Genomic DNA, 25,079 nt, shown 5'->3' with positions numbered 1-25,079 from the left:
ATTAAGCAAATGTAGATTAATAAAACGATTCAAGTATTGTTACAGTCTGGATAGAAAACTTTATAAATCGATGCAGTGTTCGATTTATTACAATTTTCATATTCCCTTCGATCAATCTTAAGAGACGTGACATTATTAATCTCTACGCTATCTTAGTTCACGGAATGCAATTATATTCTCTTCTGTATATATTCGTCAGCTGTTTGTTGTTTACTGAACAAAAAAAATATACACTAAAGAAAACGTACTTAATAGAAAAAAAACATATTATTGACATGGTTACATCAATATCGTTTCTCTTTTCAATTTATGATATTAGTATTTCTCTTTTTATCTTGAATGAAAAATTTCAAAACACAATGTTTTTATTATTATTCAAATTTAAATTTCTTAAAATTAAATAATATTATTTCTATACAGATTATAATTCCGATAACAATTGTAAACGTCCTATAAGATTAAATATTATAAACATTAAGTGTACGTATTACTGTTAAGTAATTCACAAGCAATAATGAAAATTAATACTTTTCAAGTTAATAGAAAGTTTAAATATATAAAGTTTTAAACCTACAACTTAAAAAATTACTGTATAAAAAATTTGCTGAACTTTGTATAAAACGTATGTTTTTTGTACGATTAATAGTAGTGTTGTCACAGAACTTATTGATGCTACAGTCGGTGCTGAAAACTACTTGCCCACTACCCGGTTGCAGGTCTCACAGTAATCATCTTTTTTGTTTTCAGTACTAGTAGTGGCAGTATTAATATAGTAGTAATAACAAAAATGATTATCGTTATTTCAGTAACTAGCGTAATTCAATTAAAAAAGGAGAAATTTATAATTAAAGTGAACAATTATGTATGTATTTGTACGATATAAGAGTTAAATGTTATGTGTTACGTTGCGTAATAAAGAATTACGTGGTGAGATTTTTAAACTAGCATTATGATAACAACTTCTAATTGAACGAAAAAAAAATGGCGGACTATACGATTAAATTTATTGGACAATAAATTTAAAAAACCGACATCCAATTGGCCTCCATCCATAAAAACTTAAATCCATACAAGGAGGAGATTTATCGTTACCGATCGGTTGAGCACTCTAACGGTGGCATTCGATACTAAGCACGACAGTGCTACGTGAGAAGTCGCAACGAAGTAGTTTGTGCTCTGTTCGGTCGTCGTTTCTCGTTTGCGTTTATGTACATATAAAATTCCACGTTTTCAACGTGTTCATTATTTGCAAAAAGGAAAACCTCTATAATCGCAACTAACAATATGTCGCTCTTCTTTGAAACAACTTTTCACTATTTTACATTAACGTAATAGGAAAAGACAGTGTGTCGGAACGGCAGGTTATCTTCCTTGTCCAAGAAAAATTTCGTCAGTGGACAATGGCGCGGGAATCTTGCGTTCCAGAATCGATGTGTGTACGGCGTAGGTGATGATCGGTGTTCTTACATGTGGTATGGTGTTTATAGTGAACAGGAAGACTTATATACCTTGCTGGATTGACCAGCCCGACGTTTTTTGGATACGAGTCGTGTCGTGAGCCGCCATGAGGCGCATTAGCGGTAAGCCGAATGCTTTCTTAACCATATTCAATGATATTCCTTAATATTTGTGAATCATTGCAAATAACGCTTTTGAATAATTTTGTTCACAATCATTAAATTAATATTATTATGAAGGATGAGAGAATTCCATGAAGGGTGGGAGGATCACGATTCCGAACTTTCTGACTAGGATGCGTGTACTCCGATTTCGCGAGCTGGCTAGCGAATTATTTAATATGCTATTCCAGAATATACTATACAAGTTTCAATACATTATAAATTGACTTTTTCAATTTCAAATATAGCGAATTGATGCAAGCAATTATGCATTTGCATATAAATATATTTTATTAAAGAATAAGTTCTTGAGATTAATTATAAAAATACATTCATTCCCTTGTTCCAGTTGGCACAGAATTATTAAGCTGTACATCATTATTTTGCTGTCATTTCTATTCAGCTTTTTTTTCTGCAAAGACAGTCTATTACTTTTTTCTATAGCACATGAAAGTTGCTTAATTAACTATCATCTAATAAGTTGAATTAAAAATATTAAAATGAAAGTAGTCGCATAAATGTATTGGAACATGTAGTTAATATAAAATGAATCTGTTCAAACTTATTACATTGTTTTCTATAAAGTAAAATATATATAATATTTAGATATTTTTACATTATAAAATTTATATAGTAAGTAATCAAACTAGAATATAAAATTGCTTGCAACTAATAAATGCATTGAACCTTTTTCCTTTATATTTTCAGTCTTTTGGACAAAATATAAGATTTCTTTCTCAAAATAAAACAGTTAAAACTATGCATTAGATAAATTCGATTATAAATCGAAACGTTTTAATTATAAAATTCCTTTTGTGTTTACATATAGTTTCTTAACAAACATTAATCCTTGTTTGATCAGTTGATTTTCAATTCAACGTAAAATAAATTTAAAATCTTACCTGCTAATAAAGGTTACAGTAACATAGAATAAATATTACATTGGTATTATTAAAACTTTAATTTTCCTTAATCCGAAAATTATTTCAAAACCATTGATTGCATTGATTTCATTAATTTTTCACCATTATTTAAACTATATTTTATTCATTCGTATTTATCATAATTGTAAAAATACTATCCGCACCCAAGACTTTACAATGTGGAAATACTCTTGAGAATTTATTTCTATTAGATTTTGCTTTACTCAAAGATGTGGCATGAAAATTATTCAAGAAATTATACAAGAAATTCTAAAAAAGATCACACAAAGATATATAATTAACAATTGTTTATATGGCATATGTAAAAAATTATATTTCATCTTGTGCCATTAATGTGATATTTTTAACAATTAGACATGTATTAGGTCATTTAAATTCTCACAAAATGTACATTAAAGATTTACACTTAAAAAACAAGTAGTTTTGTTATATATACAAAAGTGAGCATAAAATGACCTTGAATGTAAAAAGATCTAAAATGCATATTGTTACAAAAGATCTTCAAAAAATACCTGTATTATTGTAAAGATAAAAAATATGTACAAAATTTATTTCGTGTATGAACTTAAATGACTTGTTTAATAGAATAATTTTTTTAAATAAATTTAATAATGATAATAGATAATAGTCTATATAACTCTATACTAATTTTAACTATATATCATAAATCCTTTCTATTAAATAATACATTTCCATATGTCAAAATAAAGTAATATTTGTCAAAAAATAAAAGAATAATTTTGTGACAAAGAAAGTTTGGAAATATTAGAAGTATATTTCATAAAGAATATTATACTTATTTTTTATCAAATTTTCTTAATTTCTTTTCTTTCTACTTGTATACAATATCACTTATGAGTATGTAATTAATGAGTAAGGTTTTTTGACCTGCAATGTTTCTTTAGTTTTTGAGAAATCAATTTGTTATGAATTTATTATATGCAATCCAATATTAGCCTTTTGAAGAAAGAATTGATGGAATTGGTCAGTAGAACAAAGAATGAGTAGAAGGCAGAACTAGAGGAACGTAGAAGAAAGGAAGATCTTACTTTTGTTTATTCATTCTGTTGAATGTCACAGTTCGAAACTCAAAACCAATTAATTTCAGACAAATGAATTTGTAGATATTATTGAATATTTAAAGCTACTGTTTTATAGCTAATTTGATGTTTTTATAATGTAATTGACGAGGTTATTTTCAAAAATAGGAATTGTGAAAACAATTTGTTGAATGCAATCCTAACACGAATCTAGAATATAAATATCTAATCTAAATATAGCACGTTTGCATAAAAATATGCAGAATAGTTTTATCAAGATCATTTAAAATATTATGTTCAATAATTAGTTTTTAATAAATTCTGGTTGTAGATTTCATTAAATGTTCATCCACTTTAAAACTATCTCTTATCAATTTGAGATCTAATATATGAAAATTAAACTTTGCCATTCTTATTATGAATTGCACTGCAAAGATCGAAATCAGTATAAATATATAATTGTAAACAAGATGTATATTTATTTTATGTTATCAACTTATTTCATTTTTGTATTCCATTGTCAGTATTGATTTTTTTATACAAGAAAGCTGTAAAATGACTTAAACATATCAGTACTAAACAGCCTCACATCATGGACCAAAATTCGTAAAACAAATGGGGTCACGGAAATTCTATTATTCAAAATGAGATGAAAATAAATAAAAACAAAATTGCATCGAAGACTTTGTTTTCAAGAAAACATGTATTTTAAAATCAATCTAATACGCATGTATTACAGTGATTCGTTGTAATATTTAGATACCATGGTACTTGTGTAATCATTGCTCTATATACTTGTCTAAAGTTTGGTTATCGAATTTTTTGGTTTGTGATGGGTTGAAGTACATATTCCAGTTTACATATACATAAAATTAATTATTTTACTTTTTATTGTTTTCTATACAATACAAAATTACATAATTTTTTTAAATCAGATACAGATGCATATAAATAAAATTGTAATTATTTTAATATTTGGTTGGATATCTCTTTTGTCTAATATGATGTTTTTAAAGTACTGGTATATTTGAGATGATTTTAGCTAAATAATTTTGGTCAATATGTCTCAATTCTTCTGTCAGTTGTATTTTTAGTTATTTTATTCTTGGTGTTGTCCGAATATTATGATCTAATAAATATTAAATATTTCTTGCAATTGATTTTGTTTATGATTTTTTAAGAACCACTCTCATTATAGCCAATTTATTTTAAAACATTGCGAACTGTATCCATGTATACTTTCTCTCCAGTTTCTTCAATCAATTCTGCTGTTTAAATAAGGGCACTTAATTCTGTTTGAATATTTTTTCGACATCAATGTTGGGTTCCACCAAAATTCGTTTATAACGATTACAGATCAAAAAATTTGATGACCATATTGTAGGTAGTTATATAGAGCAATAATTATGCAAGTACCGTAGTGTGTGAATATTAAAATGAGTAACTATAACTAATGATTGGCGTTACAGACTTCATTACAGAGGGCTACTGTAATTGTTTTTGTATATGATACAATATCCAGCACTGTTTACTATTAGGACTATTAAATGATCTAACATAAATTCACTGTGTTTGTTCATAAACCCTAATAACGATTTAGTAGAGGTAAGTATTGATAGTGAACAGTGCATGATTTTGTATTCTTTTGATTATTTTCATGTACTAGAATTTTTTCCATATAAATATTAAAAAGGATATAGACTACTGTACCAGTTCTCAACATAGAGAATATAATTTTTATCTAAATAATTTTCTAAGTGTGATTACTGTTGACCAATAAAATTGTTTCAGCCAGTATGAGAAAGGCAGGTGTGAGAATGCTAAATTCTTTGAGGTAGTGAACCTAATAAAAATAAATTTTATCTATAATCATGCTACGAGATTTCAGAGTGATTGGTTTCTTTTTTAATGGAATAGTTGATACATTTTCTAAAGTTCTCTCCAGTATAAAACCCAGTGCTGTCTATTTATGAGTGGAGCAGGTGAATTTCAAAGTTGGAATGTTGACACATCTGCTTTAACATTCGTTCGTTTTCCAAGTTGAAATAACCCAGTTGGAAATAATTACTATTTAAGTAGATGTATGATGCTGTAGTGGAGTTACCTTTAATCAGGTGGAAATAACCAATTGTGACTTATCACGCGTGAAAATAATCTAGACACATTTTCGGGGGTTTTAATTTTGTTATAATTATTTTACCTATGGTTTATTCTTTGTTATTCAAATTTTGTTCCAGTAATGTTGTTTAATTGACTAAAATAATAAAAATCCAGTAATAAAACTATGATCCATTAATAGAGTTTCACAATAACCCGGTCAATTCATTTTTTCATTTTAACTCTCAAAAATATTTAATTAATTTATTTTCAATATTAATTGATATAATAATTTGAGTAAATACTAATATAAATAAATTCTTAATATAAGAATATAGAAGTATTTCAGTTTTTATCACGAACATCTATTCTCAGGGCCATGCCTAGGTCACAAAATTTTATTGACAATTTATTCAAACTTCATTATGTGTTTTTATACGCAAAAGAAATGATACAATATAAAAAAGAATTAAAAAAAGGAAAAAAGAGGGTATTCATGTACCTCGAAATTAAATCCGGGTCTAATGCGTAGAAACTCTTCTCCATTGTTGCAAGCCTAATCTATTATATGGTAATCACTTCGAATAGATGTACATTCAAGGAATGATAAATTTTCAATTGCAAATATCTAAAAAATTATTGAACAGTGGCCCACATAATATATATCTTCACCGATAGGATCACATTCTGAAAAATTTGAACTAAATTGATGATCCCAAGACCTTGCTCTCTTCTCGTCAGCGATAGCCGAATGGCTAAATGATTTACAAGCTAGCAATTCGTTGTCTCGATGTATTGAATAGTCAACGTTTCAAGGAAATAAAAATGTATCAACTGTCGATGCAGATAGATTTCATTGGCAGTGACAAGACCAACAAAGGTTCAACTACATTTTCATTAGTATTACCCGGCAGGGAGGTGTCCCTGACTGACCAAAATTCTTCAAAGGAGGATTGTGATCAGATGACTTTATATTTGTTCTATATCCTTGTAGAAGATTCAATTATCTATAAAAATTATCGTTCGATAGTATAATCGCAAGGTAGATATATTTTATTAACGTACATATCCCAAGTTACTCAAAATGCTCAAAATGGTCGCTATTGTCATCAAAGCAATAAGAAGTGATCCTAACTGGTGGGTAGTGCAGGTTTTTTATTTTCCGTAGTGCAGTGGGTACTACTTTCATATTTTGCACGATATCTTCTGGTACTATAATTATATATCAATTATAATTATGTACTATAATTTTCGTGACAATGAAAACAGGGTGAAAATAGGGAATGTCCGTAATTTGGCCCGAAAGAATTGTAGTGGTCACTTGACTTTAAATAAATGATTCTGTGTTACAGAATCACAGATTAAAAATGGAACGAAACGAGTGTTGCCCATTTGAAAATCTGGTTTTAATTTTCGAGGATGTATTTTAGGATTGACCATATGTTTGCAGCTGAAAAGCAGAAATGTTCACGCGAGTTATACCAAAACATACTTTCGTAGGGCTTTCGAAACATCTTTCGGTATAATTTCAATTATAAAGATTGCTCGATTCATTTTTCGTTTCTTTTATCTTCACGAATATATAAACTCCCAGAAACTTTCAAACTGTAATATTAGGTTTACTGAAAATAAATATTTTTCGACATTCCTTGATTTCTCTGATTATTTTGATACGCATTTTTTAATATTGTGTATCTTCCAAAAGTTCTTCGAAAATTTAGTGGCAAAATGTAGTACATTTTCGTACTGTCTGAGATAAAACAGGATGTTTACGTTTGAATGCAAATGTATGCATTGTTGTTAGTGTTAATACATAATGTAAATATTTCGAGTACTCTTAAATTGATTATTTCGCCTTCTGTAAGTGTATAACGAAAATACTATTTTACGTGAAAGAAAAGAAAACAAATTTTGCAATTCCGAGAAAGAAAAAGTAATCTTATAAAACGTTTATTTCTTATTATTATGTTCAGATCTGAAGTCGTTTTTCATGTATCCATACACAACGTAGACATTTAAGTGTTGTAATTGACATAGATCATCCTGTATTCGATGTTATCGTGAGTAGATTTTGTTTATGTTAAATTTGGTACAATCATATAAATATCCTTGCCAACGATCTTGCGGTAAACTTTTGTTTGAAAACTAATATACTTGTACTTGTACATATGTGCGATAAGATATAATATAACGTATGTAGAGATACAAATTAATGGTGAAAAACATAAATAAGTCTGTAGCATATTTGAGACACAGCATAAAACAGTTTCGTATCCGTGAAGATACAAGTGAAAAGTGAATATATACAAATAGTTTAAGAATGATTTCTTATTGTTAATTAATAAAATTTTATACGTTCAATATTTTATCGATTCATATTTAGTTTTAATTACACTAGCTAATCTTGAAAGCTCGTCGAGTCGCGAGCATTTATCGTGTTCCGTGAAGGGACTCTTGAAATCAACGTTATCTTCTAAGATAAGTAACAAAAATGTATCTTTTTCGTTTGCCGATGATTAGGGAAGTTCTCCAGGTACCGGCCACTTAAGGTTTCTTTTAGATAAATAAAACAAATATAATATTTTATGCCTTCTGTACTGTTTTATTTCTAATGTAACGATATTAGAAATGAAAAGAAAGCAATAAAACGAATAATGTTATTATAATAGTTAACCGAAACTGTGGTCATACTTTCGTATAGAATTTCTACAGATTATTAAGTATCCCATAGTATCGAACAAAGTATAAGTTGAGAATGTAACTAGAAATAATTTCACTATAATTTACAGCGATTGTAAACAATATTACTCGCACATTCAGAGATACGAACAAACTTCGTGTGCCGAATGTTTCACAGTCACAAAATTGAATCTAGTCATCTTCGTTACTTTCTAAACAAACCGCGCAAATGATTTCTGAATTTGATTCTCATCATTTTAATATTTTGGTTTTCTTATGCTGTTTTTCCGAAAATTTTGTTCTTTCATTCCTCTTTAGTTTTCTTTTTCCTCGGTCAATAATTTATCGAGCGATGAAGTCGGAATTTCACTTCTTTCGCGTCTTCTTCTTCTTGTTTTAGTCTGTTCCTTTGACATCGGGTAAAGGAGATAGATACTAGGTTGTTCAATAAGTTTTGTCGTTCGATAAAACTTATCGAACAACCTATTACTTTTAGAATTGTTTATATGTGTTATCTGTAAATATCATCAATAGAACTAGTAGATGGCTGCACGTTTAATGCCTCCTCATCTTTCTCTCTAGGATTTTCAACTCCTATCGTAGAAGACAAATCTTGCTGATTCTGTACTTCTTCGTGTGGAGTATTTGTCGTTTCACAACCTGTATAATCAATGTCTGTTTCTATCCAGAGGATAAATTCCGGTACATTTGAAGCCAGATACTGCTATTTCTAAGCGATTAACTTTTGTGAATGCCTCTCGAACAAAACCTGCAATGTCATAGTCAGTTATGGGAGCTTCTGCGTTTGTTCCCATCCACAAATCGTATCGTTCGTAACGTGTTTTAAGTGGCTTCATGAACGTCCTGTTCAACGGTTGGAGCTTATGAATTGCACGTGGTGGAGAACTTATTAGGTGAATATTGTAATTCCTACAGAAATTGACCACATCCAAAGTTTCATGGCTTTTATGGTCATCCAAAAGGATTGGGACAGAATTCTCGTTAAATGGATGGGTAAATTTTGAAATATGTAACCATTGAAGAAAGATCTTGCTATTCATCCATCCTCTTGGTCGAGCAAAGCCTTCATTCTCTGTAGGAGTATTCTGTAGGAGCATCATCAGACGTGGATTTATTTTTTGGCGTGAAAAAGAAACAAAATATAAGGGTATGGTAAATGTACCAATAGTTGGCCCTTAGTCAGTGATCAGCCTCTTCTAAAATGAATGTCTGATAATTATGAAGTAATAACAAAATCGTATGAAATAAAATATACTAGTGGTCAATCAATCTCCACTTTTGGTATACTAGGTTGTTCGATAAGTTATACAGTTCCATGTCCTTAATGATAATACTATGGATTACAAAAATTCTTGTTCTGACTGCGATTGGTTAACTGATATCACGTGGCGAAATTTTAATGAATTCAGTAATAGAAAATAATGTCTATCGTTAATAAATGCAAGTTTTAAATATTAATATTTTATGTACGCAATTGGTAATATTTAAATGAAAGGTTTTCGATGTTAGAATAATATTAAGTGGTTAATATGTACACTTTTCTGGTAGAGTGACTACTAGTATTGAAAATATAAACAAAACACATGGATAGTGTTCAAGATTCATGTACAACCAGAATACAAAACAGTCGTGGATTGAATCTAATAATACACAGTTGGTCGCCGATAAAAAATAAAATTTTCGAATAAATGTATTATTTGAAATTTTGAAACGTAAAGATGAATCGAAAGCTGATCATAAAATGAAAATAATTTGGGAAACGAGTCGAAGTCGTGCAAATTTAATCGAGAGTGAAGATACTCATAAGACAGAAGAATTTGGAAAGGGAAATAAGGGTCCGAGTTACGTTCGATCTACAATTATTATAAGTAACAAAAGAATGGACGACAATGCTGTTGTAGAATTATTATCACTTTTGTCATCGCATGAAGAAATAAAGATGGAAACTGATAGAGATGTAATAAAGAAAGAAAACTCTTCTTTCATAAAGCATTTATTCTTCCCAAAAATTATTCATAAATTAACTAAAATAAAACAACTTTAAAAAACTGTTCAGTATATGCCATCTACCGAATATCGTACGTATTCGCAGCAGAAGAAAAACAAGAAGCATGGAAAGAAAGCTACAAAAACAGGAATAAAGAAAGAGAAAATAATTAACGATAAATGTACGAAGAAGAAAATAATTAAAAAGAAAATAGTTGAAGGCAAAGACAAAAAAGTTACACCAAAAGCTGATACCAAAGAGAAATGCAGAATGTGCATTAACGATTTATATAGTGATGCAGAAGATGAGAATGAAAAGAATGTATTATAGGATGCAATGAATGCCCTGCATGGTTAAATGCACAAAATTCGTAGGCCAGGCTTATACCGTGTTAACTCAAGAGTACTATATTACACTAGAACTACCGATAGATTCCAGTATATTAAAATGTTCCTCGTGTGTACTCCAAGGAAATCGATGATCGAGAAAAAGAAGAACTTATGAAATTGATTATATGTATAGAATAGAAAAAAGAATGTACGTCTTTGTGTCTTTACGTCTTTTGAAAATATGCTATGGAATTTAAAATAAATTTCTGCCCCTACATTGTTTCTTACATTTGCAATAGAACTACCAAGTAACTTTGGTAGTTCCAGTGTTAATATACTGGAATCTATCAGTAGTTTTAGTGTTAAAATACTGGAATCTATCTAGCGTTAAGAACCAACTCTAGTTCAGATCACAATAACTGAGCTATAATGACATAATTGTACGCGAGGATATAATTCTGTGTGCTTTCAAATTGAGCGTAATTTCAACATGCAAAATCCTTTTGATGTGACGACAAAATACCGACAAATGAGAGAACAGGTATAAACTCGGCCCACGCTAACGATTTTGTTCGCGATGAGGTTACGCTCGTGTAGACCCTGCATTATACGCAGCTTATGGAACTGACATGTCGTTATCGATCGGTGAGTTGTCATCGTTGTAACGTGTCGATTAATACAAAAGATAATGCGATACTTCGAAATAAATTGAAAAGAATTACGCATCCCTAAAGATCCCCATTTGGCTCGTAACAATAAAGAATGTTACGAAATAACTCATCAAACGATGAACACAGAACTGTTGCTACAATGGATTAGAAATATTTTTTTAACTATTCCAATATTGCAAATCTCTGCCGATTGAAAATTTCCCCTACCTAATGTGGTAATCATATACGCCTCGAGGCTGAATCACGCGATTGTCATAATTCTGTCAAAGGAAGACGATTCAAAGAGTACTACATTTTTAAGATCACATTTCTTTGTACAAGTGCATCGATGCATTCACGTTGCAATAGTTGCATTATTTTTTTTTTGAATGGAAGTGCATATGTTTCTTTTTGCACAGATTGAAACCCTTAGTCATTCTACGTAAAAAAAAAAAAACAACAAAAAATATTGAGACGAACGTGATAAAAAAAAGTGATTAATTTACGAAATATTTGAAACGAATTCAGGTAATGTTTATCGAAGGTGCTCAAACGCTTCGTAACGCGTGATTGTTCGTTGTTTCAACAGAAACAGATACAGTAGTTTCACAAAGTATTCGTTCACTATATTACAAAAAAAATTCTTCTTATTTACAAGATTGATTTTAATAATAGTTTATACGCATAAAGAGCATAATAGTGTATATATACAAAAATTCTTTTGTCCACAAGTAACTTCTTTAAAAAGATATGATCAAGTCTCGAAGGTTTTAATGTCTTTTCTTTTTATTTTTTAATGCAACTTTTCTTGGGACTTTTTTGCAATGGAATGATAGAGCACTGAAAAAAGTTGTGCTCTGTTTCGCTCTATTATGAAGTTGTATTTGAAAACTCAAATAAAATTTTTTAAATATACGTATTTTCTATATCGGTCTATAGTTTATATTGGCAAATTTGTCAAGATGCGAGACAATGAAATGTATAAAAAAAAAGTATAAAAACTGAACATTTTTTAACATATTGTTCAAACAAATTGATATTTTGCAAAACGGTTCGAGAGCTTAAATTCACCATTGTTTGTTCAAACAACTTTCTTCCAGGTCTCATTATTTTCGAAATATCGAGGAAAATGTTTTTCGCCCTCAATTTTGAGAGCTGATTTCACCCCCTAAATATTGATAATAGCAGATAAAAAAAAGAAAAATACGTGCCAAATATTTTTCAAAGAACTATACCGTACGTGAGTTTCATTAAAATCGGTGATTTACGCTTAAGAGATGTCCCTTGTGAGTATAGTAGGTAAGGAAAATAACACAGCGAAGGTACTTCTTTATTTAGAATGGAATCTGCATGCGTCGAGGGTGAGAAATATTAAAAGAACGCAATGTAAGTTTCACTTCCGCGAAACAGACTTTAAAATCACAGAAATTCCATCGTTATCGGTCTAGCGTTGAAAATGCTTCAGATGCTGGGGATTCAGTAAGACGGTGGCCGTTTTATTAATTTTTGTTAAGTCATGTGCAGAAGACCGAAGATTTGCCTCGAAAGGTGTTGTGGACGGATGAATGCACGTTTATCGATAACGGCATGTTCGATCGCCACAATGAACGTACATGATACAGAAATAACCCGTTCCTTAGAAAAAATACGAACCACCAAATAAGGTATAGTATTACCGCGTAGTGTGGAATTCTAAATAACAATATTATTGATCAATGACGGTGTTTCAAACGGAGAGAAATATCGACACCTTTTTCAATTCGTATTACTGTCCCTTTTGGACGATACTCTTCTAGGAAGCAGACTAAACTTTGAACTTTTGCAGCAAGGTAGCAATTTTTGAAAAACATTTATAACAATAAATTCATTGGTTCGCGTAGGTATCTAAATATCGATAGGTAAACAATCGAACGAAAGAAGAAAACCAAAGCTATCGAATGACGTATGAGACATAATCGCTAGACAATTATTACGCGAGAAATTTATATTGCAATAAAAACCGCACAAACTTATGGTCCGAATATACAAAAAATAACAATGAATTTTTGCAACGTTGATTTTGAGAGTCGAATCTGTTCAAGGCTCTTGATATACAGGGTGCGTTAAGTAATAATTAAGACGAGTCACTTCTCGAATTTGGTAAGAAGAAAAAAATTGTAGAGTGAAAAGTTATGTGGCGTAGTACTTTCTTCATAAATGCAACGATGCACTCGAAAAATGCAAATGCACTTTTCTTTTAAAAATGGAATTGCATTTCTCTTTTACTTGTATCAATTCCTTGGAATATTCTACGTGAAAAGTATTTAGCTACAACGTTTAAAAAACTAATATATCGAAAGGTATCTCACATTTTTTATATGTTGTAATTGTAGACGATCGATCTGTAGTCTAACTTAGATCTCACAGGAATTGATTGTAATGTATTTAACAAAATAATAATAAAAATATTTACATCCTCGTGCTTTATACGATCCTCTATACACGTAGCAGTTCATCGAATGAATTCATTGACATACGAAAGTAATAAAATCATTTTTCACGATATTTACGTAATTCTTTATAAAACGTAATAGAGTGCCCATACCGATATCGTTCTCTATTTATGGGTTGCACCCAAGGTTTCCTTTTTCGCATGGCTTTCAAATATAAAGACGAAAATTTACGAAAACGTTATCGTATCAACGAGTCCATATTTCCTACGTTTCCTTTACCAGCTGACACTTGAGATGCAACGTTTGTGTAACTATAGTTCGTCCAGCGAGACGAGATACCAAATGCAACGAGTGCACGTGACGAGGACATGATCAGATCAGGGCCGATTTCATAATACTCGGACCCAACGATTACGTGGAACATTTTTTCTAAACTTCATTTTTATTCCTTTGTAATTTAAATTATTTGCTCTACTATTAAATTACTCGTGTAACCAACGACACATATAATAAAGAAACTATTTTTTCGAGCAATTACTTCTTAAAAAAATATAATAAATATAGGATAATAACGAGATTGATGAAATAAGTTAGAAAAAGGAATTTTCTTTATTAAAAGTTTATTCTGAATCTATCTGAAACTACCATGACTACTATTACTACTAGTACTACGATTACCACCACCACCACCAACCGAGTAGTGTTCCTGTAAAAAAGATTGTACCGTTCGAATAAATTGTTGGATCATAGAAATTAAATACTAATCGCGAGATTTACCATGTTCGCGTATAATTAATATATATTGTCCTAATGACCTCTATCATGTTTCGGGTCTATTGTCTTAGTATGTACTTACGTCCCGACTCTCACTTTAGTGCGGGCATTAACAGCGATCGCACGTTTCTTCTTCTTATTATATCCTGTGCAAGTGTCAGAAATACAGTTACATTCTAAAACCGTGTATCGCCACGAATTGATTTTCGATCGCGCAGTCATTAATGTAAACATTGCTATCTCGTCTCGTTGGCTGGACTATAGAATCGCAACATCCGTCACTATGCACGTCGGTTCATGTGCTCCCAGCCCTAACTGTACCATACCGTTTAGATCAGTGCTGCCCAAATCGGGCTTCATGAGACTTTTAAGATTCTTCCACTGTCGCCTAGACGTGTCTCTGACACACAAGTACTGTATAACGCTCGTCAGTTGAAACTCGTGACAGCCCAGAGGCAAGATGAGCAAATCAATGGTTACACCTGTCACTACTTTTGACGCTCTCGAGACATGCAACTTTGCAAGTCTGAATTAGTAGATGCGACGTGACCAATTCTGGCCAATAGCGGAAATACGTGTAACTCTACGAGGGTAATTCCACAAGTACTTAACCACCTATAGATAGTGGTAGTTTGAAAAGAATGACTAAGAGAGAAAGTACCGACCTTATAAAGCTTAAATTTGAAGGTTGACAATGCTACGTTGTTTAGTTTTTTTTTTTTTTTTTTTTTTTTTTTGTAGCCATCGATAGTGAACGTTCTCAGTGAATTTATAAACATGGAAAAAATTGGTTATCGTTACGCGATACAATACTTTTATTCTAAAGGTCTTGCTCCAATCGATATGAAAGCGGAGCTAGATCCTACTCTGGGGGAATCTGCTCCTTCATTTACAACAGTAAAATATTGGATGGTAGTGTTTAAACGAGTAGTGTTACGCTTGAAATGATGACAAAAATTCACAAAATGGTATTGGATGAGGTCGATTGAAAGTGAATGAGCTAGTAGACATGGTAGGTATATCAAGAAGTGTTGTACATCGCATATTGACTAAAAATTTGTAGACGAGAAAGATGGGTGCCGCGATTACTCACAATGGAACAAAAACAGCTTCGTGAGGATGTTTCGATCGAGTGTTTGGCGAGGTTTCACAGCCATAAAGTCGAGTTTTTGCATCGATTCATAACCATGGATGAAACATGGGTCCATTGCTTCACACCTGAGACAAAGGATCAGTCGAAACAATGGACCGAAAGGGGAGAAGCGGCTCCAAAGAAGGCGAAGACAGTTTCATCTGCAGGCAAGGTCACGACGGCAGTTTTTTTTGGGATGCGTGTGGGATAATTTTCATTGATTATTTTCGGAAAGGAAAATCAATCAACGACGAGTATTATGCGTTTGAGTGATGAAATCAAGAATAAACGGCAGCATTTGGCGAAAAAGAAGGTTTTGTTTCATCGAGACAATGCACCGGTTCACACATCCGTTATCGCAATGGCCAAAATCGATTAGTTAAAGTTCGAATTACTTCCTCGCGCACTCCATTTGCCAGATTTAGCCCTCTCGGATTATTTTCTGTTTCGAAACTTAAAGAATGGCTCGCTGGTAAAAGATTTGCCAACAACGAGGAGGTGGAGTCTTCTCGCTATAAACAGGGTATCGAGGCTATTGAATATCGTTGAGAAAAGTGTATCGATCTAAAAGGAGACTACGTAGAGAAATAAAGATATTTTTTCCCAAATTTGTTGTGTTTTCTTTGTTGGGTCGGGTACTTCTGCGACTACCCTCGTACTCTGTATTTCCGTCCGAGTAGGTTGGTTTACTTCGTATTTTATGACTAATCTGATCTGCATTTCTCCCAGGTTCTAACTTACCAGCGTTGTGCAGTACATCGTACTTCTTTCTATCGTTGCACAGTTTCGCAAGTTTCTCTATCAGTGTAGATATGGTGGATGAAGAAGGAACGTGAGACTCACCGAAGGAACGAGTGGTCTATGTTAAACAATGCTGGTTTAGATTCTTAACCATTTGCTCTGGAATGACGTGCCGCGTACATGTCGCGAGTTTTTTCTCTCAGAATTGGAGATGACGTGCTAGACACGTCGATAGTCAGTTGTCTTTAGAATGAGAATAATGTGTGCGTGGCACGTTTACCGAGATTTGTTTTCAAAGCAGTATGTTGTGCGATAAGCGAGCAATACGTTACAGCCTCGTATAAAGATACATGTTTTTATTACAAAATTTTCCACGTTTAGTATATTTCATTCAGGCAAAATTGATAATGAATTTATCACTTCTTAATCGTTTCTAAGAATCGTCGATATTTCAAAATGGAATGTGACAGTGAACTTATTGTCGGTGATGTCGTTTCGACGAGTTTAAAAAGGAAGGGACAAATCACACAATAATGAAGAAAGCGATAACGGATTTTAGTAACATTGTTTTGCTATTTGTAAAAGTGTAGACCGCTATCTGATGAGGAGGAAGGAAATCATAGTGAAGATTGTGAAAATAACGATTGAATTACCGTATACTGTCGTGTCGTGCGAAACGAAGTAATAGTTGCTCTAGAGCAATTTACAAGGGGATCTTACAATAATGGAAATCACTTTTGAAACGGTAGTAGATGCAAGTTATAGCGCATACCTAGTACTAAAAAACCCTAATAGGTTTCTTTACAGTGGGCCTTCGTTTTCGCGATATTTTGATTTAAAGTTTAATATGCGCATAATAAGTGAATTACTTGAATCTTCTTAATAGAGCAAATTTTTGATAAATCGTCACTATTTTTTTCTTTTCTTTAGTATAACTTTGAAATGTAAAAATATGTTTGGTTCAATGTCAATTCTATATAACATCAATATTAAGATAAAAAAAATTCTTAAATTTTTAATATAAGAAGCAGAAATAAACTCAGTGGTAAAACAACGGTATACGTCGCATATATTTTTCTGTATTATTCGTTCGTATTAGTCACTATCGGATAAATTCTGTATTGGTCGTTCGTATTGCCACTATCGATGCTAATGGTTTTCGAACATATTTCAAACAATTAATATCTATCAAGGGCGTCCATGTGCCTGTTCGTTTTGGGTGTCCGTATTGTATTTTATAAACTGTTTCAATTGGTTTCTGAAGGATGCTTTCTGAATTCGCTTCGCATTAATCGCGAATGAATATCAAAATTAATCAGTCGAATTTCAGTTCGATTAACTTTAATACAAATGTTTGAAACAACCGAGGTTTGTTTGAATGGTACAAAATTGATAGCGTCTCGATACGGTGGTTGTTGGTGAAGTCTTGTTGGTCGAATCTTGGTCACTCTTTCTGTTACGCTTTATGTAGTATTTTGGCGATCAACGAGCGCACCAATCAGCAATTAGTATTTTTCTACAAGGGAAAATGCCCGAGTGTGGTATTGTATTGTTTGAATGTTCTTAGAATTTGACCAAATGGAACTATTGAAGCTATTAAAGTAATTTGCACTTTTCTTTGTTGAACGTTTCGCTATTTTTATGGATTGTATGTTGTTATGCTATAACATATACGATTTGGTCACGCTTATTCGCGAAACAGTTGCCAGGTTAACCGCTCTAACTGTTATCTCTTTGCGCAAACCTGCAGGCATACGCTCTTTGCCTCTCAAATATACAGGCACGTAGCAATCTTGTAAGAGAGGAGGTAGTTTACGATGCCATTAAAAGTCAAGCAAGTGGCCTTCAACCACCAGCTTACTATGGTCAGGCACGTGTCTCGCGTGACTTCGATTTCCTGCTGCGAAGCAGTTACCTATGGAAAATAATATATTTCGGATTTTATTATGATCTGGTGCAGCATCAGACATTATAAATTCTTTCGCGTTTAAGTTTGTTGTCAGCACCTTTGTTAACAGTAGGTTTACAGAACGCGTCATTTTGACGACATTCGAACGACGAGGAGAATTACCGAAACAGTTTACATTTTTCTTCTATCACTTGTACCGCTTGGTTTTTATCCATGCAACGAGACAAATTCACATCGAAATTCATTTTCTTCGAAGCTTTTCAATTTTACAATTCTCCATATGGTATACAGAGATATCTCTTCCTATCTCTTCCCGATACGCGTCAATTTGACGGAAGGAATACCCGTAAACCTAATCTTAAAGTCTATGCAAGAACATCTGCCTGGATTTAGATTAGTCGACAATATCATTCTTTAGATCATCGTTCACATCTCGATTTGTGTATGCTTTCTAACGACTGTGTCGTCGCTGAAAAATGTTAATTGGATCACACCGTATCGTATTATCATATTTCGATAAATAATGAAGAGCTTGAGTTACAAATATTTCGATAAATGTTTGGCATCTGAGCTCATAGCGCTACCTACTCGTTAACAGAGTGGCTAAATGTACGAAATTTATTAAACAGAACTGTTTAATGTAGTACAGTACTTTTCGATAAAACTTATTAAACAACCTGTTACAAGTATGCAAAGTTTCGATAAAATCGTAGGCTTTGCCCTCACCTTATCAGTTGCTGAAAGTATTGGAGCAATCGAGGACTCACGGATTGAATTCTCATTGCTAAGACACACGGTAGCGAAACGTAACGCAACACCGCTCATTTTGACCTTGACTATTTTTCAAAGAAAGCAGCTCAGCTGTGTCCCTTTCAATGGCAATTCACGCGTCGTAAACCCGCATAAAACGAAAGAACGCAATTTATGGGTCGGTTTCCTAGCACAAAGACTGCACTGTGTCCGTGAAGCAAACCGTCCCAAATATCTATTGGTCTCTCTACTCCTAGACTTCCACGATTATTTTGGAGGAAGAATTAAGAGAGTCTTTTAGCATGTTTATTTTTGGTTTGATATTCTTTTTTACAAAGAAACTGTTCAAGTTTTTGCATCGGCGCTTTTCATATACATTTGTTACTCTTTCGATAATATTTACAAATTTTTACAACGAAAAATAGTCAAAATTAGCGGCAGTACAGAGCTTTATACGCAATCGTGTACCGAGAAAATGTTCCCAACCCTTCTGTTTATTTAAAGCAAAAGGACGAAAAAGATTCTTGATCGGGATACATTTTTCTACAGCAAGTACCAAAAGGAGAGAACAAAAATTTATAATTTAAAGAACGGCAGTATTTTGAAGTCGAAATATCGATTTTTTTTTAGTTATTTTTAATTTTTTCAGGTTGAAAAAAGATATAAAAAATAATGATTTTGTCTCGATTGAGGTACGAGTTGTAGCGACACATGTACTGAAGATACACGAGAAATTTGGACGAAATCGGTCAGGTAGATCATGAGATATCATAGAAACCAATTCAGAAAGGATAATTTTAAGAAAAATGCACTTTTATAAACTTACAAAATATATTCTGTGGTCTGCGTTGTGTCGAGCGATGTATCGACACTTACTATACAAAAGAACTGAAATTTATCAAGCTGTTAAACTAATCTGTTACCACTTTAGCCCACAATTTTGTTGTAGAAGCAATTCTCAGAAATGCATTTCTAGTTTTATTGAAAAAATTAAACGAACAAATAACTTTACACACACGTATATGTATACAAATAAAAATTATAAAATCTTTTTAGTATTTAACGAAGAGTCTCTGTGTCTCGCATATTATTTTATGCTTTTCATTTACGATGCCTGTAATAGTAATAATTTGCGCGAAATTGTTCAAGAATTTATTAAAGTATATTGAATGCATTTCAATGACATGGATATTTTATTTTTCAGGTATGTACTATTTCAAGAAAATATGCAGAGTGAAAGAGGACAAAACATTTGAATTCGCTTAAAAATGTTTTACTAAGGAAAAGATATCTGAAATAAGGTAATCTCTATCGACTAGAAGTGGTTCAACTTCCTCAATTGAGACCCAACGTTCATTATTTTCTTTCGGAAGATATTTGTTTATTTATGTGAACGTTACATAGTCTAAATTCAAAAAGTTGAGTTTTTCACATTTTATTACGGTTATCATTTACAATTAATTATATTGACTTGTAGGTTTTACCATTTAAAACATCTTAAACAAATACACAATTGTTTTCAAGTTGTATATCAAAGAATATGTACACTTAGTGTAGAAAGAGAACTTAGAAATAAGAATTCCAAATTGAACATACTTAGATTTGTAAAATTTCTAAATTATTTGTAGCCATAGAATGCAAGAAGTAACTATAGCTAGGGAATAGTTGCCTTTACAATTGTGTTTCTCTTAAGCACTATTGACTTTCACAGCAGATAAAAGTCATATCATTTTCCTCGTCATTTTAGTAATCTATTACAAAACATTTAACGATACAGTGGTAACGTTGGAATTGTAATCCTAATTTTTTCATGAAATTTTGTTTAGATATTCGAGAGGTGATTTATAATATTAAAGTTTTGCAGTTTTTATCGGTGTAATACTTGTCATGAACGATAACCTACGAGTAGTGCTGGAACTGATACCCTATCGATACGTATCGATACTATTTTATAATTTTTCATCCTTTTGAAATTGTATCGAAGACGAAGCTAGAAGAATCGATACCTCTTCGGTACATAGTCGAAAATACTGTTACCCGATTGACTCGTTTACGAAAATATCAATTCCAATTTAACACTTCTATGAAAGTATCGAGATACAATTGATACTAAACAGAAACGTTAATACCAATACTACAATAACGAAGCAGAAAGGGAATAGGTAAATACTGTTTTATAAAGAATGACGAGCATGACAAAATTTCATTTAAACAATTAAACTCGACATTTGATTTTTTATAAAAATTCCAGTCGTACCAAACAATGCTCCCCTCGAAACTGTTCAATCTTTGTCCAAAGTCTTTTTCATTATACAATAATTAACAGTTTTGAAAATATTTCAGCTTCCAAACTTAGGTGACTCCTCCTGTATTTTGATCTCTCATTCAAATATCATTGAATATTGTTAAGAAATACTGTTTTATTAATGTTATTGTCTTTTTAACGATTTCATTTTTTAGATATTACTATTCCGTTTTTTGAAAGAAGCTTTTTAGCTGGAATAGAAGTTGCCGTAATGCCCAACTACTTTCTGACAAAATCGAATGGATATTTATAAAATATCAAACGGTTATCCGTACATTTGTAGAGTATTAAACAGGTAGCTTTGTGAAGTATCAAACAGGTTTTTATTCGATACACTGTTCGTTTGAACACACTTTAAGGTTTATCGGTATCTGAAAGAGATACCAAGTACTTGAAATTTTAATACATATCAGTACCTCCTGTTGAGTAATTTGATACCGAATTGATTGAACACCATCAATAGTATCCATATCGATTATATTACCATCTACAGCGTCACAACCCCCTTTCTTGGGGGAAAAAATGTATAGTACTTAAATCAAAACAGTAACTATACCAAAATTTGATGCTATTTTTTTCTCTGATATAGCATAGAAAATACTAGAAAAATATTTATTTTCTCTAGTTCTCTCTTGTTCAAAGAAAAATCGTTTTACTCTTTGCTTACAAACTCTAAGCGTAAAAAAATTGTATTTTGATGGCACTCTTATTTATCAAGTACTATGCACAAAATAATTATTATATTATATAAATATTCTACCTTTTGTCTTTGGTACTGAAATATTTTATACAGATTCAAATTTGAAACATACAAGAAATCAACTTTTTGTTCACTACTACTAATAATAAGGGAATGTTAATAATCCGATAATTTCATTTGGTTAAACTTTGCGCGTTTCTAAAGGACATCAAGAGACGTATTGAACATTTTTTTTTATTAACCGTAATGCGGTTCTTCGATAGGAAAACAATCTTTAAGAGTATATATCTTCAAAATTATAATAGATAGAAAAAAATGGTCAGAATAGGAATTTGATGGTTTTTTTTATTTATAAACTTAATGATTTTTATACTTTATAAAACACAATTTTTATACGAATAAAAAAATACGCCGCGTTACCATTATTTTAAAATTGATCGAATAAGAGCCTTTCTGTTCCCCGCTTGTCCAGAATTTCACTGTTCGTCTTCTTCGTTTCAATAATTTTGCAATTTATGCGATGCATACAGATCGTCAAATTATAACGTAGGAATCATCTTCAAGAAGAATATCTTTTCTCGTACGTCTGTGTGTAATTATTAGATGTATAAGAAACTTCTCATGGTTCTTCCAAAAAGTATATTTATTAATTCTGAAGAAATAAGCAGAGTATTTCAATTAAAGTAATTTCCATTTGAATCTATTGCTTTTTACCACTTCTTTGGCAAAGCACTGATTCCTCGACGAAAAAAGACTCATCTCTCGAAGCAATAAAATTATTAGCCCAATATTTTAGTTTGACTTTATTATGAAAATGATTATCTGCAAGGCCACGTTTCATTGATGGGAATAAATGATAATGGGATAGTGCTCTGTCTTGGAGAGTAGGCTAGATGAGTTAAGTCTTATCCAAGTTCAATAAGCGTTTTTGTTTCTTAATTTTTCTCATAAAGATTGATTTCGTTTCTTCGACTGAATAATAATTACAGTCTCTACTCAAGTGTATTCGAAAACAATTCTGAAGATAAAGAATGTACAAAGAATATACAAAAATTTGTGAATGATTACTTTCTTTCTTAACTGTTGTCAGTAAGTGTACGTATATTTTGATTTTGATATTTCGTAACCGATAATTGTTATATTATTGTATATATAGATATCTATCTATGAGTTATTAAATGACCATGAAATAATTTCATTGGAATCGTAAAATACGAATTCACTCGAAATCGTAATATCAGGTAGCCCTAATACTAACTCCTAACTCAATTACAAAACTAACTTACCTTGTTTGAACCATTTGAGTGCTATGGATGCACATCTAGAGAAAACTATCGTTGAAGACTGTGGACTGCGTATACAATATACATATGTTTGGAAATAACTTTCTCGTATTATTTAATTCGAGGTAAGAGAATTACAATTATAATTTAATTGCACTTTGTACGTTCAATCGTCTAAATTCACGCTAGCAAAAAGTATTCCGTCCCCAATAATCGTAATTGCGCATGTCGATTGCTTCGATTGGAAGTATTCAAGTCTCAAAGGGTTAAAAAGAATAATAATAAGATGATTCTTATAGAATTATGTACGTAAATACACAATTCGTGCATTACATAAAGACAAAAGATCGTTAAGACCCGAAGACTGTGAATATTAACTTCTCGTAACGCTAACAGGTGATAGTTTAGAAAAAATAAAGTCGAACATCGTTTTTTGTAAGGTATAAAGAAAAGTGGCTGATATTAAACATGTGTTTGTTTCGCATTCAATACCCTTTATCGCATTATTTTCTATTCCTTCTTAGATATCGAAGTATTCTTTTTGGTCCATTGATATGTGTTTTCTTCGGCTGTTTATTATATTGCGAAATACAGCTCGGAGCAAAAGATAAGTTTGGCGTCGTTGTTGTGTTCAGATACATTAAACGCCTGATTAATTCTTGATAGGCAGATTGATCGCATACTTCACTGTCTTCGTGTTTATCAAAGTTTTGATTGATATCCATGGGTGCACTGACTGGATCGCAATTAGCTACCATTTCTCATAAGTGTCTTGTATACTTCTTCCGATCTACTAATATTTTTCCTTCCTTTTGTTTAATCATGCTTAACACGTTAAACATCACACCAATTTTCTATACTTGAGGATGTCTTCGATATTTGATCAAACTGTAGTGTAAAAGGTTGTAAAATGTGTGTAAAATTCAATAATTTATCGATGTAATTGTTATTTTATAGCGTTACTAACGAGAGTAATGCTATTTAAAAGTTTACAAGTATTGGAATTCTTAATTTGTTGTTAGAGAATCGTTGTAACTTAGACACCGGGATCTTTGATATTTATGTACTACATAATTTACTTTGTATACCTTTCTTCAAATTTGTTCGCGCTGGACATCATTGGCATATAATCAACGTGCACATAGCGATATAAGAAGTTATTGCTATTATTTATGTAGAATAACCACGGATCCTCTTTTGATTGCTTTAATCCTATTTTTCTTAATGTTTCTGCAGTGTCCGTTAGAACACCAATTCACTTATTTCAATCCATATATGCTTTTCTTTAGCTTGCACATTTTATTTGAAGATGAACATAACTTTGAAAAAATATAATGGAAAATAGTTTTTATACCCTACTGGGATTTCTATAAAAATTTCTTCGTTTAAATTCCCGTGAAGAAACGTTGTCTTTGCATTGTGAATATTCAATTTTCTTCCTTTTTCAACACTTATGCTCACCAATAATTTAATTGTTTCTGAGTATTTACACTTTACGACTCATTTTTTTCTCAGACAAACTAATGTACCTTGCACGTTGATTTTTTTCATAGAATTTAGTTCTTTCGTAACCTTCTTTCAATGCTGCCATTCGTTGGACTTGCTTCTTTTACTGATTTTGAAACTTTTGTCGATTCTATTGTTTCTTTTTCATTCAAATTATCTACTTTCTCGTTCATCCCCTTCT

General features: G+C 31.7%; 1 protein-coding gene across 2 annotated transcripts in view; it reads left to right on the top strand.

Moving 5' to 3' along the window:
• The first annotated feature begins 1,109 nt into the window (after window positions 1-1,109).
• Window positions 1,110-25,079, top strand: part of Ckn (CRK like proto-oncogene, adaptor protein) — a 66,203-nt gene continuing 42,233 nt past the window's right edge. Inside the window, exon 1 of one of the 2 annotated variants that reach the window (XM_076306230.1) lies at window positions 1,110-1,580. In XM_076306230.1, the coding sequence (XP_076162345.1) occupies window positions 1,565-1,580 (16 nt within the window). In that variant the 5' untranslated portion in view covers window positions 1,110-1,564. Of the gene's footprint in view, window positions 1,581-21,176; window positions 21,267-25,079 lie in introns of those variants that run through there. The other variant, XM_076306231.1, reaches the window with a different exon arrangement.

The sequence above is a fragment of the Ptiloglossa arizonensis genome, chromosome 3 (genome assembly GCF_051014685.1).
Source record: "Ptiloglossa arizonensis isolate GNS036 chromosome 3, iyPtiAriz1_principal, whole genome shotgun sequence".
NCBI classification, from domain to species: domain Eukaryota; kingdom Metazoa; phylum Arthropoda; class Insecta; order Hymenoptera; family Colletidae; genus Ptiloglossa; species Ptiloglossa arizonensis.
The sequence above is the reverse complement of the archived record's forward strand: the minus strand, read 5'-3'. Positions and strand labels throughout refer to the sequence as shown.